The sequence below is a fragment of the Cydia fagiglandana genome, chromosome 15, assembly GCF_963556715.1.
Source record: "Cydia fagiglandana chromosome 15, ilCydFagi1.1, whole genome shotgun sequence".
In the NCBI taxonomy this organism is placed as follows: domain Eukaryota; kingdom Metazoa; phylum Arthropoda; class Insecta; order Lepidoptera; family Tortricidae; genus Cydia; species Cydia fagiglandana.
Window position 1 is genome coordinate 14,894,859 of NC_085946.1, and position 13,113 is coordinate 14,907,971.

A 13,113-nucleotide genomic window follows, 5' to 3' on the forward strand; every position below is an offset into this window, starting at 1 on the left:
TTCTGATAACCCACGACGATTCTAAAAAATTTTTTTGACGTCAAGGTTTGGACCATCCTGTATACAGGGTGGCTATAAAATAACTGCATTTCCGTTGCCAGGGAGGTTTTAGGATTATACTGAGCAAGTCACGAAAAAAAAATTTGGCTGTGTCCTACATTTTGACTGGTCCATTTTCTATGGGAGGTATTTTGCCCATTTTGGCGCCCCCCCCTTGGACGGCGCCCGGGGCACGTGCCCCCTCCAACCCCCCCCTAGTTACGCCTCTGCCTATCGGCTTTTGCCGAATGCGCGTCGATATATTTGGGGAAACCCTAACAAAGCGGCCCACTTTGCTGTAGCCATGTCGATAAAGTCATATCGATAAACTATCGACATTTCTTGCAATTTTAATTTTACTTCAAAGGTTTAACTATACCTAAAATGAACAAAAACGCTTTTTTTCTTTATTGTGGTTATCAGATCACAATTTTATAGTCACGCCCCAAGAGAGAACCAAGGGAAAGTTCAGATATTTAATTAAAATACATAAATACCTACTAAAATAGGTGGTCCGCAATAATTGAATTATTTTATTACATTATAATATATTCATTATCCATTAGCATTTCAATTATATTTATGTTTAACGAAGATATTGAAGCTTCAATTAATCGCTATTTCGTTCCGCTGTGTAGCGTTTATCGATATATAACATGATTAAAATCGACTTTTCACATCCCTAAAAGAGCACACATATACGTTTTTACGCACACATGCACAACCTGGGTCGCCTAAAAAGGGGACACTTGGATTTGAAGTCCATCTTGTCAACAGTATGGTTGTCCTTTTTTGACAAACGGCATTTTTAAAAGAGCAAGGAGAGAGAAAAGATACTAGTTGCTGCGCCGTGAAAGAGAACAGACAGAGTAGGGGGCTTGCGTAAAACCAACCAATATGTCACTGTCTCAGTGACATTGACACTTGACAGCTAAATGTTTGCAAAATTACGCGCTAGTTCCGCCCGGTTGTTTCTTTCCATAATAACAAATTAATTATGATTCCAACTATTTAAAAGTCCTTATTGGAACGGAAGTAACATTTCTCTTCAGTGTTTCATCTCACGCTTACCTTTGGAACATACAGCATGCCTCGAGTAAAATTAGACTACGTTGTGAGTTTTAGCAGCGAAGATTCGGTAAGTCGTAATCGTCGTTTTATATCGTATCTCGTAATAATATTAATAGTGTTATAAGTATTATTAGTGTTATAAGTGAGAATCACGTTCAAAGTTACAACCTTTAAGGTATGGTGCAATAGAATGCAAATGCAGAAACGTGTTTGTACAGGTTAGGAGTTTGTTTACAATTTCACTAAGTGCCAGTTGCACCAACCACATTTGACAGACTGATCAACGTCAGCCGGCGCGCCCCGGTGCTTTACCAGGGGTGCGAAACCCCTGACTTTCGGTCAAACTCGGCTCCGCTCGGCTCAGCATTGCTCCGAGCAATTATTAGGGTTGGCACCACATGACTTCCTTTTGAGTGCACGACCACAGATAAGATAATCACTTAATTTTTGACAACCCTAAATAGCCGAAACGGATAGTGCCATATATTAGAAAGGGACAGCATAAGTCAACCCTGAACCGCTGTCAAACTTCGTTGTTGTAGGAAATTTCCTTTCTGTACAGTAGTACTATTAATTATTCTGTGGCTTTACTATGAACCTTTCCATACATAAAAATTTAGCGAACTCTTTAACAATACGAACAGTTTGGTGCAACCAACCCTTAATCATACTAATAGAATTCCAACATTAATTGAGAGAAGAAAGCCTTTACATTATAAGAGCATTTCAATTGCATCCGAGTAAACCTTGTGTTACCAAACAGACAACTGAAAACAGTAATAAAATTATATTTATCGTTATACCCTCAACACAAGCCTTAAGGGGCCCACTGATTAACAGTCCGCCAAACAGTATCGGCTTGTCAGTTGTTTGGAACTGTCAAAATTTTGTTCTAACAGACAGGCCAATACTGTCCGGTGGACTCTATACAGTTGGCCTCTTTGCTGTGGGACTAGGTCAATATGTGAAAAAATTATTTGAACATATGTAAAGTTATTTCTTCCTAAAATGTATGTTTATTGCTAACAGGAGAATCCAGCAAGCAATTTGCTAGCATATGAAGTGAGCAAGAAGAAATGGCTGGGCAAAGAGGGGGAGGCATCCTGCTCGGTTGTGCTGCAGCTCAAACATGCCGTTCAGGTACAAATAGCCACACACTTAACTGTCCATCGGTGGACCTTATGCGTTTTGTAATAAGGTTTACAAACTGTCAGTTAACAGAGAGGGTGATATTACAATAGACATTAATTAATTTATTTATTTATTTATTACTATTCGGAGATCCAACAGCTGTTAACATGTTAATAGGTTTCATAAATGTGATACAAAAAGCCAATTACAGGTTCTCACCAGTAAATACAGATTAACAAAAACAATTGGTGGTTTGCACTATTGCACTACACATTCATTTCAACACCAAAGGCAGAGTAACTAATTTTTTGCAGTTAATTCCTGTCATTTTTATCTCAGCAAAGCCAAGACAGTATTCCTGCCTTGCACAACTAAACTGTGGAATGAACTAGCCTGCAGTATTTCCAGACCAATACAACCTTCAAGAAAGAGTATTTTCCAGGTGGGCAACGCGCTTACAACACCTCTGTTGCAGGTGTCTATGGGCGATGCTAATAATATAAATTACTATGAGAAGCTATTTGATTGTTTGTGCACTTATATAATACTTTAATGTACCCATTTGTCTATTGAAATGAATATATTACTACAAAATAATAATTAAATAAAATAATATTAAATGTTGAATAATTTTACGGTTTAGACTCACTTTTTTTTACTCACTCGTGCGACATGTTAAGTTTAAATTCGATAATTTTAAATGTATCTTTGATTGCAGATTTCTACAGTTCATATTGGCGCATACCATGCAGCACTAGTAGAAGTCCTGGTGGGGCGCTCGGAGACTCCAAATGACCAATTTGAAGTAGGTATTTGGAAAGAAATCATTCAATAAGGAACCAATATTTCCACATAACAAAAAATAATTTACAATTTCTTGAAGTATACAGGATGCTAAAACAAAATCATACAAAAAATGATTACTTAATGAAAACTAATTAAAACCAAAATATTACTTTGTAATTCGCGAAAAGATGCTAGTCAATCACTAAAAATAAATATAACAAACCACCACCAAAAGAAAAAATACTCGACATGTGTTTCGCCTCTCTCCGAGGCATCTTCAGGCGATGTTGACGGTCTGACGCCCGGCAACGGAAACACCGTCCGTGCGTACCGTCCGTTACCTACCGAACTACATATTTGTATTGAAATATTTTTTCACCACACCAGCTCGGAAAGGCTTACTTTGCACTTCAAAAACTGATAGTAAAGTTGCATTTTATCCACATGTGAGGCAAAGTAAACAAATGCAAATTTTGAGTTGTTTTCTTATGTTTGCCTGTAGAATTGACTTTTAAATGATGATTTTTGAATCAATCAATAACATTCATTTGAATTTGATTTTGTTTGATATTTTACATTTAATATTTGCTTTGGGTTGGTGTGGTGAAAAATTTTTCATTTTCAATTTTTCATTTCATTCGGGGGCAAATTTTGTTTAGCCCTCGTGCTTTGAAACCCTCGCAACGCTCAAGATTCCATTTTCAAACCACTCGCTACGCTCGTGGTTCAATTTTGGAATCTTTCGCTTGCTCGGGTGTCAATATTAGCACTAGCGGTTAAACAACAACTTTGCCCCCGAGTGAAACAAATAACTATTTACAGGTACTGGTCCCGTCAAGCGTGTTCCTGTCGCCTATGGACTCGCGTCGCGGGAGCGGCGTGGAGCGCGTGCGCTCGTTCAGCGCTGAGCAGCTTGCTCCTGCTAAAGCTCAGAAGTGGGATCGAGTCAGAGTTGTGTGCTCGCAGCCTTATAACAAACACTGCAAGGTAAGCAATCATTTTGGGATTTGGGATTGAACTATAGTCTGTATCTTTAGGTATTTAAATAAAAGTCAAACAATTTGTACATTTTCGGGTAGTTATAACATTTATAGGTTAACCAACCAAATACAAACCGCCTGGACCAGTCACTGAACGACCCATAGAAGTAGCATCCTATAGAAGTGGTGTGCGCGTGCCTCCGTGAGAGACAAAACATACGCAATGCGGCAATATTAAAAACACGTTTTTACATTCCTGACAATATACCAAAAACAATCTACGTAATTCAGTCGGGTTATTTGTTGCCCACCATAGCCCATACTAACAAAAAGGTGGGGAACAAACAAAAAGTGAGACTGTGACAAGGACAAGCAATAGTACCGCTTTCTCTGCTACTCCTACTGAAAGTTCTATAAGTGTATCTCGTTCGGACATTTGGCCCCTCCCCCATGTCTTCTCTATATTATTGTACCTCTATGGAACGGCCTGACTTTAACCTACATTATTTGATCGTGTAATGTTTTCATCTACCCTCAAATGGCTCCTTAAGCCATTTGAGGGTAGATTTTGTTTACTTTTATTTAAATACCTAAAGATACAGAGCATAGCATTAATACTGTTCTTTATTGATTACCTCAATAATATGCAGCATGGATTTTGTTCCTGAGCTAAGTATGTTGTCTATTATAATAAATCGTGGTTCAGTCTTTTTTAGGGTTCCGTACCCAAAGGGTAAAACGGGACCCTATTACTAAGACTTCGCTGTCCGTCCGTCCGTCCGTCCGTCCGTCTGTCACCAGGCTGTATCTCACGAACCGTGATAGCTAGATAATTGAAATTTTCACAGATGATGTATTTCTGTTGCCGCTATAACAACAAATACTAAAAACAGAATAAAATAAAGATTTAAATGGGGCTCCCATACAACAAACGTGATTTTTGACCAGTGTTAAGCAACGTCGGGAGTGGTCAGTACTTGAATGGGTGACCGTTTTTTTTTGTTTTTTTTTTTGACTTTTTTTTTTTTTTGCATTATGGTACGGAAGTACGGAACCCTTCGTGCGCGAGTCCGACTCGCACTTGCCCGGTTTTTTAAATACCACTTCGGTGGCAAACAAGCATACTGTCCCGTCTGATGGTATATAGTCACCTTAGCCTATGGCCGCCTGCAACTCCAGCTCCAGAAGTGTTACATGCGCGTTGCCGACCCTTTTAAAACCTGTACAATCCTTTTTTGAAAACTGCAGCCTGTCAAAAAAACCTCGGCAGTGAGCGGCACAGCCGGAGCGTCCGCGGGAAGAAATCTCTCGTAAACCGCACAGTACGCGACTATTCAGGTTCTAGAGTGTAAGGATGAAAACCTTCCCGACGGCGAGCAGTGCGGTAATAGAATGCGGCCGTTGGCATTATTTCAAACGATTCCTCAGAGCACAGTTCATTGTACAAGCGGTAGAACACACAAAAAAGAGTTAAAAGTTTCCCCTTAGACTTAAAGGTTCATACTACTTACAACATAAGCTTTGAAGTTACTGTAAAACTATGATCATAGCAACTTAGTATTTTTGTCACTCGGAGGACAAAGAGCTATGTATCATTCCATAATACTAACGTATTTTTAGGTCACCCTGCATTTATATATTGTTTGTTCCAGTATGGCCTCTCCTTTGTGCATATATTCGAGTCAGACAAATCCGAGTCTGGCAAGCCGCCATCACCGCAGCCTGTACCCGCACCGGCCGTACCCACTCGAGTAGCGGTGCCAGTAGGACAGTACTCCTCGGATGAGGATGACTTCAGGCCTGGGGAGCTGTTCGCTAAGCATCGACTTAGTGAAGGGAGTAAAAATACTGGTACGGAACACCATACACTACATTTTTGCATCTAGCACGGGCTCATAAATAAAATATATATATATATATATTGTATATATATATTTATTTCAGACCTTGGTCCATACACTTACACCAAAAAACTAACTAACTACAAACTAAATTTAACTTAAAACAAAGTTTTGTACGGAACACTAATACATAATATGTACATTCATACAGAAGCGTAACAATACTGATATGAAGGCAAATTAAACATATATGTAATCCTTTTCTGAGCAATACTAGCCACTTATTTAAGGGTTTAAGGTTTAAGGGTTCACTCGGTAAATTTGAAAAAAAAATACTTCCTCCCAAAGATCTCCAATTTCAATTTTCTCAAGAGAAGGTGAATAAAGATTAACTTGGATCTCTTTAAATCGAGAGTGAATAGACACTTTTAGGTAAGCATGTTGCATCCTAGACTGCATCGGCAGTTACCATCAGGTGAGATTGTGGTCAAATGTTTACCTTTTTCCAATAAAAAAACAACAATGTAAAAAAATATTCTAAGTACCTACTCCAGTATTACTAGCAGTAAAATTGCTTATAAAGTCATAAATGTATGATATTTTTTTTTCAAGAAGCCCAAATACGACAAGCATCATCCCAAGCCCTCCGAAACATAAATGACTCCGCAACGAAACTAATTAAAACTCCCATAGCTAAAACTAACACTAACCGAACCAACCAAACCAATGACTTCAACACAAGCAGACAGAAAGACAACCTCATGTATACTGAAGATGATGAACAACCGCACGCGAAAATAGACTCTATAGTAAAGAGACATAAGGATGAGAAAGAACAAGAAACTAAAAAGAAGGAAGCTGTTCAAAATCTGTTTAGAAAGGATAAGGAAAGATCTAACAGATTAGAGCAAGCTAGCAAGAATTTTAAAGAGTTTCTTGATGATAAAGATGATAAAAAAAATTCAAATACTTCTAGAAGTAAAGACACTTTTAAAGATAATGATAGAAGGAATAAAGATTTAAACAATTCTACTAATAAAGGTAATTCTAGACATGACGACAGAAGAAACAAAGATAATTCGAGTAATTCCAGAAGTCAAGAAAGTTCCAAAGACAAAAGAAATACAGATGATTCGAATGGTTCTAGAAATAGAGATAGTTCTAGAGATAATGACAAAAGGAATAGAGATGATGGAAATAGTTCACGATCGCGGACAAAAGATGCAGGAGCCAGTGGAGATAATAGGAAAAGACAGCACTCTGATGATAGGCAGAAAGGAAAAGGTGAGGTTTTACAATTTTAAATTTTATATTCCATTTTCTTTAAATAAATAAAAATTTCGTAAAGTGATTTTGACGAGGTAAGAATTTTGTTATCAAAGCCTTTTTTATTTAGTTGTCATAGGGTTAGCTAGAAAGTTTTTGGTTTTGCAATTTGCGCTCTGAATTAGCTATGAGTAATCTTATTTTTTTTTTTAATAAAGGAAAATGTCAATGTCTTGGGTAAAATTCCAACCTATTGACTCCTCTACACGATGGGCCAACGCCTTTCACTCCAAGGGACGCATTTATGCGTTAGATGGAGCAAGTGATATTGCTATCTCATTCTACCGCATGGCTGCGTCCCTTGGACTGGCCTGCGTTGGCCCATCGTGTAGTGAAGCCATATGACCTTGGTAATTGGTATAGCGAGTGTACCAACCAGCCCTATTCACTATACCAACCGAGCTAACGAAACGTGCTCGATTGCGGTGATTACTTCCAACAAATCCTCGTTTTGAGGCGGCAAAATTTTCTTGACCTTTCAAGTTATTTTTGAAGTGAAAACTTCTTTAGCTACGCTGAGCACTTTTTGAGGTGAGGAAAAAGTAATAAACTCGATACATCGTAACGCGTAACGTAACGCTGACGTCACCAAAGAACATTAGTCATAACGTATCATAATCAGGTCAATTATTTAAAACTGGACTTTTATATTAAGCAATAAAGCTCAATGTTCTAATCTTGTACGGGCTGAAATACGAGGATCTCGGTTACATTCTAACTTTATATCACTCCAATATAATTCAATAAAGCTACATCTTGATGTTAATAAAAGCTAATAAAAGTGAACTCTAGTACTGGTGAATAAAACTCAAAATATCATGACCAAAGATGCGAGGTCTGCAAGGTAACTTTACAATTTCTATTCGAATTTTAAACAATTAACGCTACAAATTTAAGCTCACTGGCCAGCAATTTCGGAACTAAAGTTTTTCAATAGAAAGGAGGATGGGTCAATTATACATAGTGCTGCAGACATTTTGGACTAGTCATTGAGTTTTCACTTCTGTCGGCACTCCCGGAGTGCAACCCGTTGTTTTTTTTTTAAATCATGTTTTCAATTTATTTTGCTGGCTACAAATCAATTTTTTTCATGTAATTAGATGTGGTCCGCCCCGGGCCTATAAGCTCCACTCCGCACACGCTAATGTGTGGCGTGGTGTTCGCGCTGAGCGGGTACGAGAACCCGCGGCGCGCGCGCCTGCGCGACGCCGCCGTGGCCATGGGCGCGCGCTTCGAGCGCGACTGGAGCCCCGCCTGCACACACCTCATGTGAGTCTACTTTTTTTGCCTCTGACACAAGAGAACGCCACTCTGCCCTATTCTGCGCCCCTCCCATTGAGAAATATCACTCCATACATCAGTTTTGATACCAAAACGACTATTATTTTCGCAGTCGACATCTGACTATGCCCCTTTTCTCTATGCCCCTCCACACTATACCGACTCTGAGGGAGGACCACTTTTTTAGGGCTTCGGGCTGTCATTTGAGTACTTATCTGGCAATAAAACAGACTTGACGTGTTTTGTTGGCTTATTTATAATCTGACGGAGCGGCAGCTGACGCACAATGCACATGACGCATACGTCTCTTAACCAAGTATTTATTGTACCATCACGCTCCGCGATTGTTGCGCCATTTTACCATTAAGCACCACTTGCAGCGTCCCACTAACCCGCGGTTAACCGGTTAAACCGTTAACCCAGTCTCAAATTGTACTGGTTACCATGGCAACTACAGGTTTAACTGGTTAACCTCGGGTTATTGAATGGTGCAAGTAGCCATTAGGGTCCTTCACTAAATCAGTTGTTCCATACTTACGCTATAGAATTTCCAATTTAGCAAGAACCCTATTTAAATGGCATAACAATCCTGTTGTGTGGTGGTTGTACATTTAGTTTTCACTAACTCAATTTAATTCTCAGTTTTCTAATACTGAAGCAAAATAACCCAAGTTTCAAGCTTACCTATATTGTGCCATATAAGCCACCAAGATTTCGGGTTAATTATCGTATCGTCTAAGGGCTAAGGCAACTGCACCATCAATAACCTCAAGTAAAATGGTAACCGGCTGTAAGGACCTGTCCTGAGTTTTGTAAACTTTGTATCTCTCCTCCATTGGTCTCATATTATAACGTGGACTTCCTTAAGCTATGTTTAACTCTAATCGAACTCCTTTTAGATATCACCTGAAAAATTGTAATAACTTTTTCTTTCATTTACATACAGATGCGCCTTCCCAAACACGCCGAAACTTCGAACAGTCCGCAGCTCCCCATCGGGCGCCAACTGTACAGTGGTGCTAGGAGAGTGGATAGAACAGTGCTGCGAGAAGAGAAGGCTACTTCCGTGGCAGTGGTTCGCCACGGAACCCAAGAAGAAAGTCCAACCCCCCGCTGGCTGGGATGACGATGATAAGACTGCTTCAGGTAACTATAAAACCGGCCAAGTGCGAGTCGAACTAGCGCACTTAGGGTTCCGTACCACTGCGCAAAAAACGACAAAAAATCACGATCGTATGGGAGCCCCACATAAATATTTGTTAGATTCTGTTTTTAGTATCTGTTGTTATAGCGGCATCAGAAATACATCATCTGTGAAAATTTCAACTGCCTACCACGGTTCATGAGATATAGACAGACAGACGGACAACGGAGTCTTAGTAATAGGGTCCAGTTTTTACCCTTCGAGTACGGAACCCTAAAAACTATCTTTACACATAATATTCAAGCTTTTGGACTAAGTTCGACATTGTTGGGGCGCACTAGCATAATGGTATTGTAGGAGAGTGGATCGAACAGTGCTGCGAGAAAAGAAGACTGCTTCCGTGGCATTGGTTCGCTACTGAACCCAAGAAGAAGATTCAACCTCCTGCTGGCTGGGATGATGATGATAAAACTGCTTCAGGTTTGCCACTAGACATCCAAATACTCCGAAAGTGAAGATAATCCATTTATAGTTAATGATTTCATAGTTTACTACGGAACCCAGGCGGTTCCACTGCTACATGTTTGAGAAATACTACAAAATAACACTTCACAAAACTCATTAAAACTACTGGCACAAATGAGTGCATGAAAATATCTGAGTATGACATTAATAAATAAAATGGCGGCTTTGACTGTATGCATAGACTAGGAATCCTCTAGACCAAGTTTAGAGCAATTATTTCATGTCACCGATGATGCCAAAAATGCGGGGGTGCGCGGGACGAGGTGAGCGAAGTCCCGTACCGTGTTTGGTCCGTTCAAAGACACGGACGTCACGCAAAGACACTTTCGACTCGAACATGGAGTAAAATTACCGTATGCGTGACAGAGGGGGTAGCGCGACTATGCTCAGTCTAGAGGATTCCTAGTCTATGGCTGTATGTATGTATACCGACGCATTTGTCACTCATACAATGAAAGTTTCATTCGTAGCGGTCAGCTTTCGTGAAACGACCTGTAAGCGTCTTTTGCTGTTGGAGTAACTAAATCGCATAAGTAAAGCCTTTATTTAATTCTTTATTTTTAAACAGTAATAATAAGCCGGTTTCGATAAAAATCAACTATACCCAACGAACCATTTTCATTTACAGAATGCGACACTGACGACGAAATCGAGAAAGTATTACGAAAACAGAAAAAACAACGCACAGATAACTCTCCCTCCCCTCAACCAACCACTAGTAGAGATTCGCCCCAACCCCATTCAAGCAGAGACTTATCACCAAGACCACAAACCAGCAGAGAAAAGTCACCAAAACCACATACTAGCAGAGAAAAGTCACCAAAATCAAGTACTAGCAAAGAAAACTCACGAAAGCGTAGCAGAGAACCGGATAAAGAATCACCAAAACAAAAACGAAATCTCAACTATTCTAACATGTCTTCAGAATCCGATGTGGCTTTCGTTAAAGACGAAAGAATCCAAGCGAATATTACTATAGATTCAGGAGATTCTACTGATGAGGAGAAACCAGTGGTTAAGGAAAAGATGGATAAGTCGCGTGTGTTGCCAGATTTCTTCGATGGATATACGTTTGTGATAGATGATTGTGTGGAAGCTGCTGGGTTTGATAAGGAGCTGTTGAGCAGATATGTGAAGGCGTATGGTGGTGTGGTTATGGATGTAAGTAGTTTGGCCTTGGCCACATAGGCATAGGCAAAAAAATACATGGTAAGCTCACTCCATACTTGATTTTTGTACCAAAAAGACTATTATTTTCATAGTCGACATTTAGCATCGAGTAGCGGAATTATCAGTACCGCTACTTGATACTAAATGCCTCGTGAATCACTAGTATCACGACTATAGTCCGTTTTTTTTGCATTAGAAAGAACTCCACAGAATCAAGCGTGCAGTTTTTATCAGGCTCTTTAGTTGTTAATAATTATTGAATTATCTAATGTAGCATGGTCAATACATATAATTTACTTCAAATTATTACTGCTAAAAGTGCCGGATTTGGAACCACAAGCTTACTTCTGCGATGTTCTTTCTAATGCTAACAAACACAGTTCCGGTATACAAATACAGTACCGGAACCGTGAATTCCCGGTTCTCGCCATACAAACTCAGTACCGGAAGCATTCCCTAATCACGACTCACGAACATTGTATTGAACAACAATTTACAACTAATATTAAAGCAGAAGGAGTTCAAAATAGTTCCGGTTAATCAAGTTATAATATTAGCTGAAAATTGTTGAGCATTAGACTTCGGTCAATGGAAAATCTATTGTCAAGTAGCAGTGACAATTCCGCAACTCTATGCTAGATGTCGACTATGAAAATAATAGTCTTATTGGTACCAAAACTGATGTATGGAGTGAGCACTCTGTATTTTTTTCTCTGACATAGGTTAGCAGACGTTAAAGTTTTTGTGATAACACCTATTTTAACAATTGTTGCAGGGGGCTGCAATGGATTCCGACAGCGAAATCAGTTTCGTCCTAAGTGTCGGCGCCGGTAACAGTAAAAATGGACTCCGTGTGCGCGCAGATTGGCTGTGGCGATGCCATGAGGACAAACAACTTGCTGACGTGGAAGAATATAAACTCTAATGTCTAAACCGATCGGCAAACTTTTGAGAACAGCCCTTAGAGCATTTAGTAACTGGAGACGTCATGGCTGTCATTTTCTGTACGAAGGCACAGAATAAATAATAGTACTACCGTACAGAAAGGAAACTTCCTACAAAACCGAAGTTTGACAGCGGTTCAGGGTCGAATCATGCTATCCCTTTCTAATATATGACACTATCCCTTTCGGCTATTTAGGGTTGTCAAAATTCAAGTGATTATCTTATCTGTGGTCGTGCACGCAGAAGGAAGTCAAGTGGTGCCAACCCTAATAATTGCTCGGAGCAATGCTGAGCCGAGCGGAGCCGAGTTTGACCGATCTCAGGAGTTTCGCACCCCTGACGAAGGTAGCCTGCCGATTTTTGCGGGGGAAGGGAACGTCCATACAAAAGTTTGCACAATTGTACAAGTTTTTCGGAAGAGGGGTAAGCTCTTAAAGGCGACTCCAGTTATTAAATGCTCTAAGGAACAGCCAAACGCATAGGCGTACCCACGGTGGGGCAAGGTGGGGCAGTTGCCCCACCCAGGTCCCTGACCATAAGCTAAGAATTTCTGTTTCAACCGTACCCTGTTACAACGTACCCAGCCTCAACTACTTCTGCCACACCCCTTAAAAAAAGCTGCGTACGCCCATGCAAACGCATTAGAAGTCACGGTATCGTCTTGCGTCGTCCCATTCGTTTTTCGTCAATTTCTTAAATTAGTCCTATTCTGCTTTCGTCACCCATTCTACATTCGTCACAATCGTGCCTTTGGCCAATGGTGCCTTTCAATGTAGAATGAGTGGTGAAAGCAGAATAGGACTAATTTAAAAACTTGACGAAAAACGAATGGGACGACCCAAGACGATACCAAAATCACCACCAAAAATGATGT

General features: G+C 39.9%; 1 protein-coding gene across 1 annotated transcript; it reads left to right on the top strand.

Moving 5' to 3' along the window:
- The first annotated feature begins 969 nt into the window (after positions 1-969).
- LOC134671405 (DNA repair protein XRCC1) lies at positions 970-12,954 on the top strand. The gene is made up of 10 exons (XM_063529258.1): positions 970-1,177; positions 2,140-2,250; positions 2,960-3,046; positions 3,850-4,014; positions 5,660-5,858; positions 6,461-7,132; positions 8,275-8,443; positions 9,402-9,601; positions 10,753-11,285; positions 12,070-12,954. The coding sequence occupies exons 1-10, from the start codon at positions 1,127-1,129 to the stop codon at positions 12,217-12,219; spliced, it is 2,337 nt and encodes a 778-aa protein (XP_063385328.1). The 5' UTR covers positions 970-1,126; the 3' UTR covers positions 12,220-12,954.
- Positions 12,955-13,113: the final 159 nt, after the last annotated feature.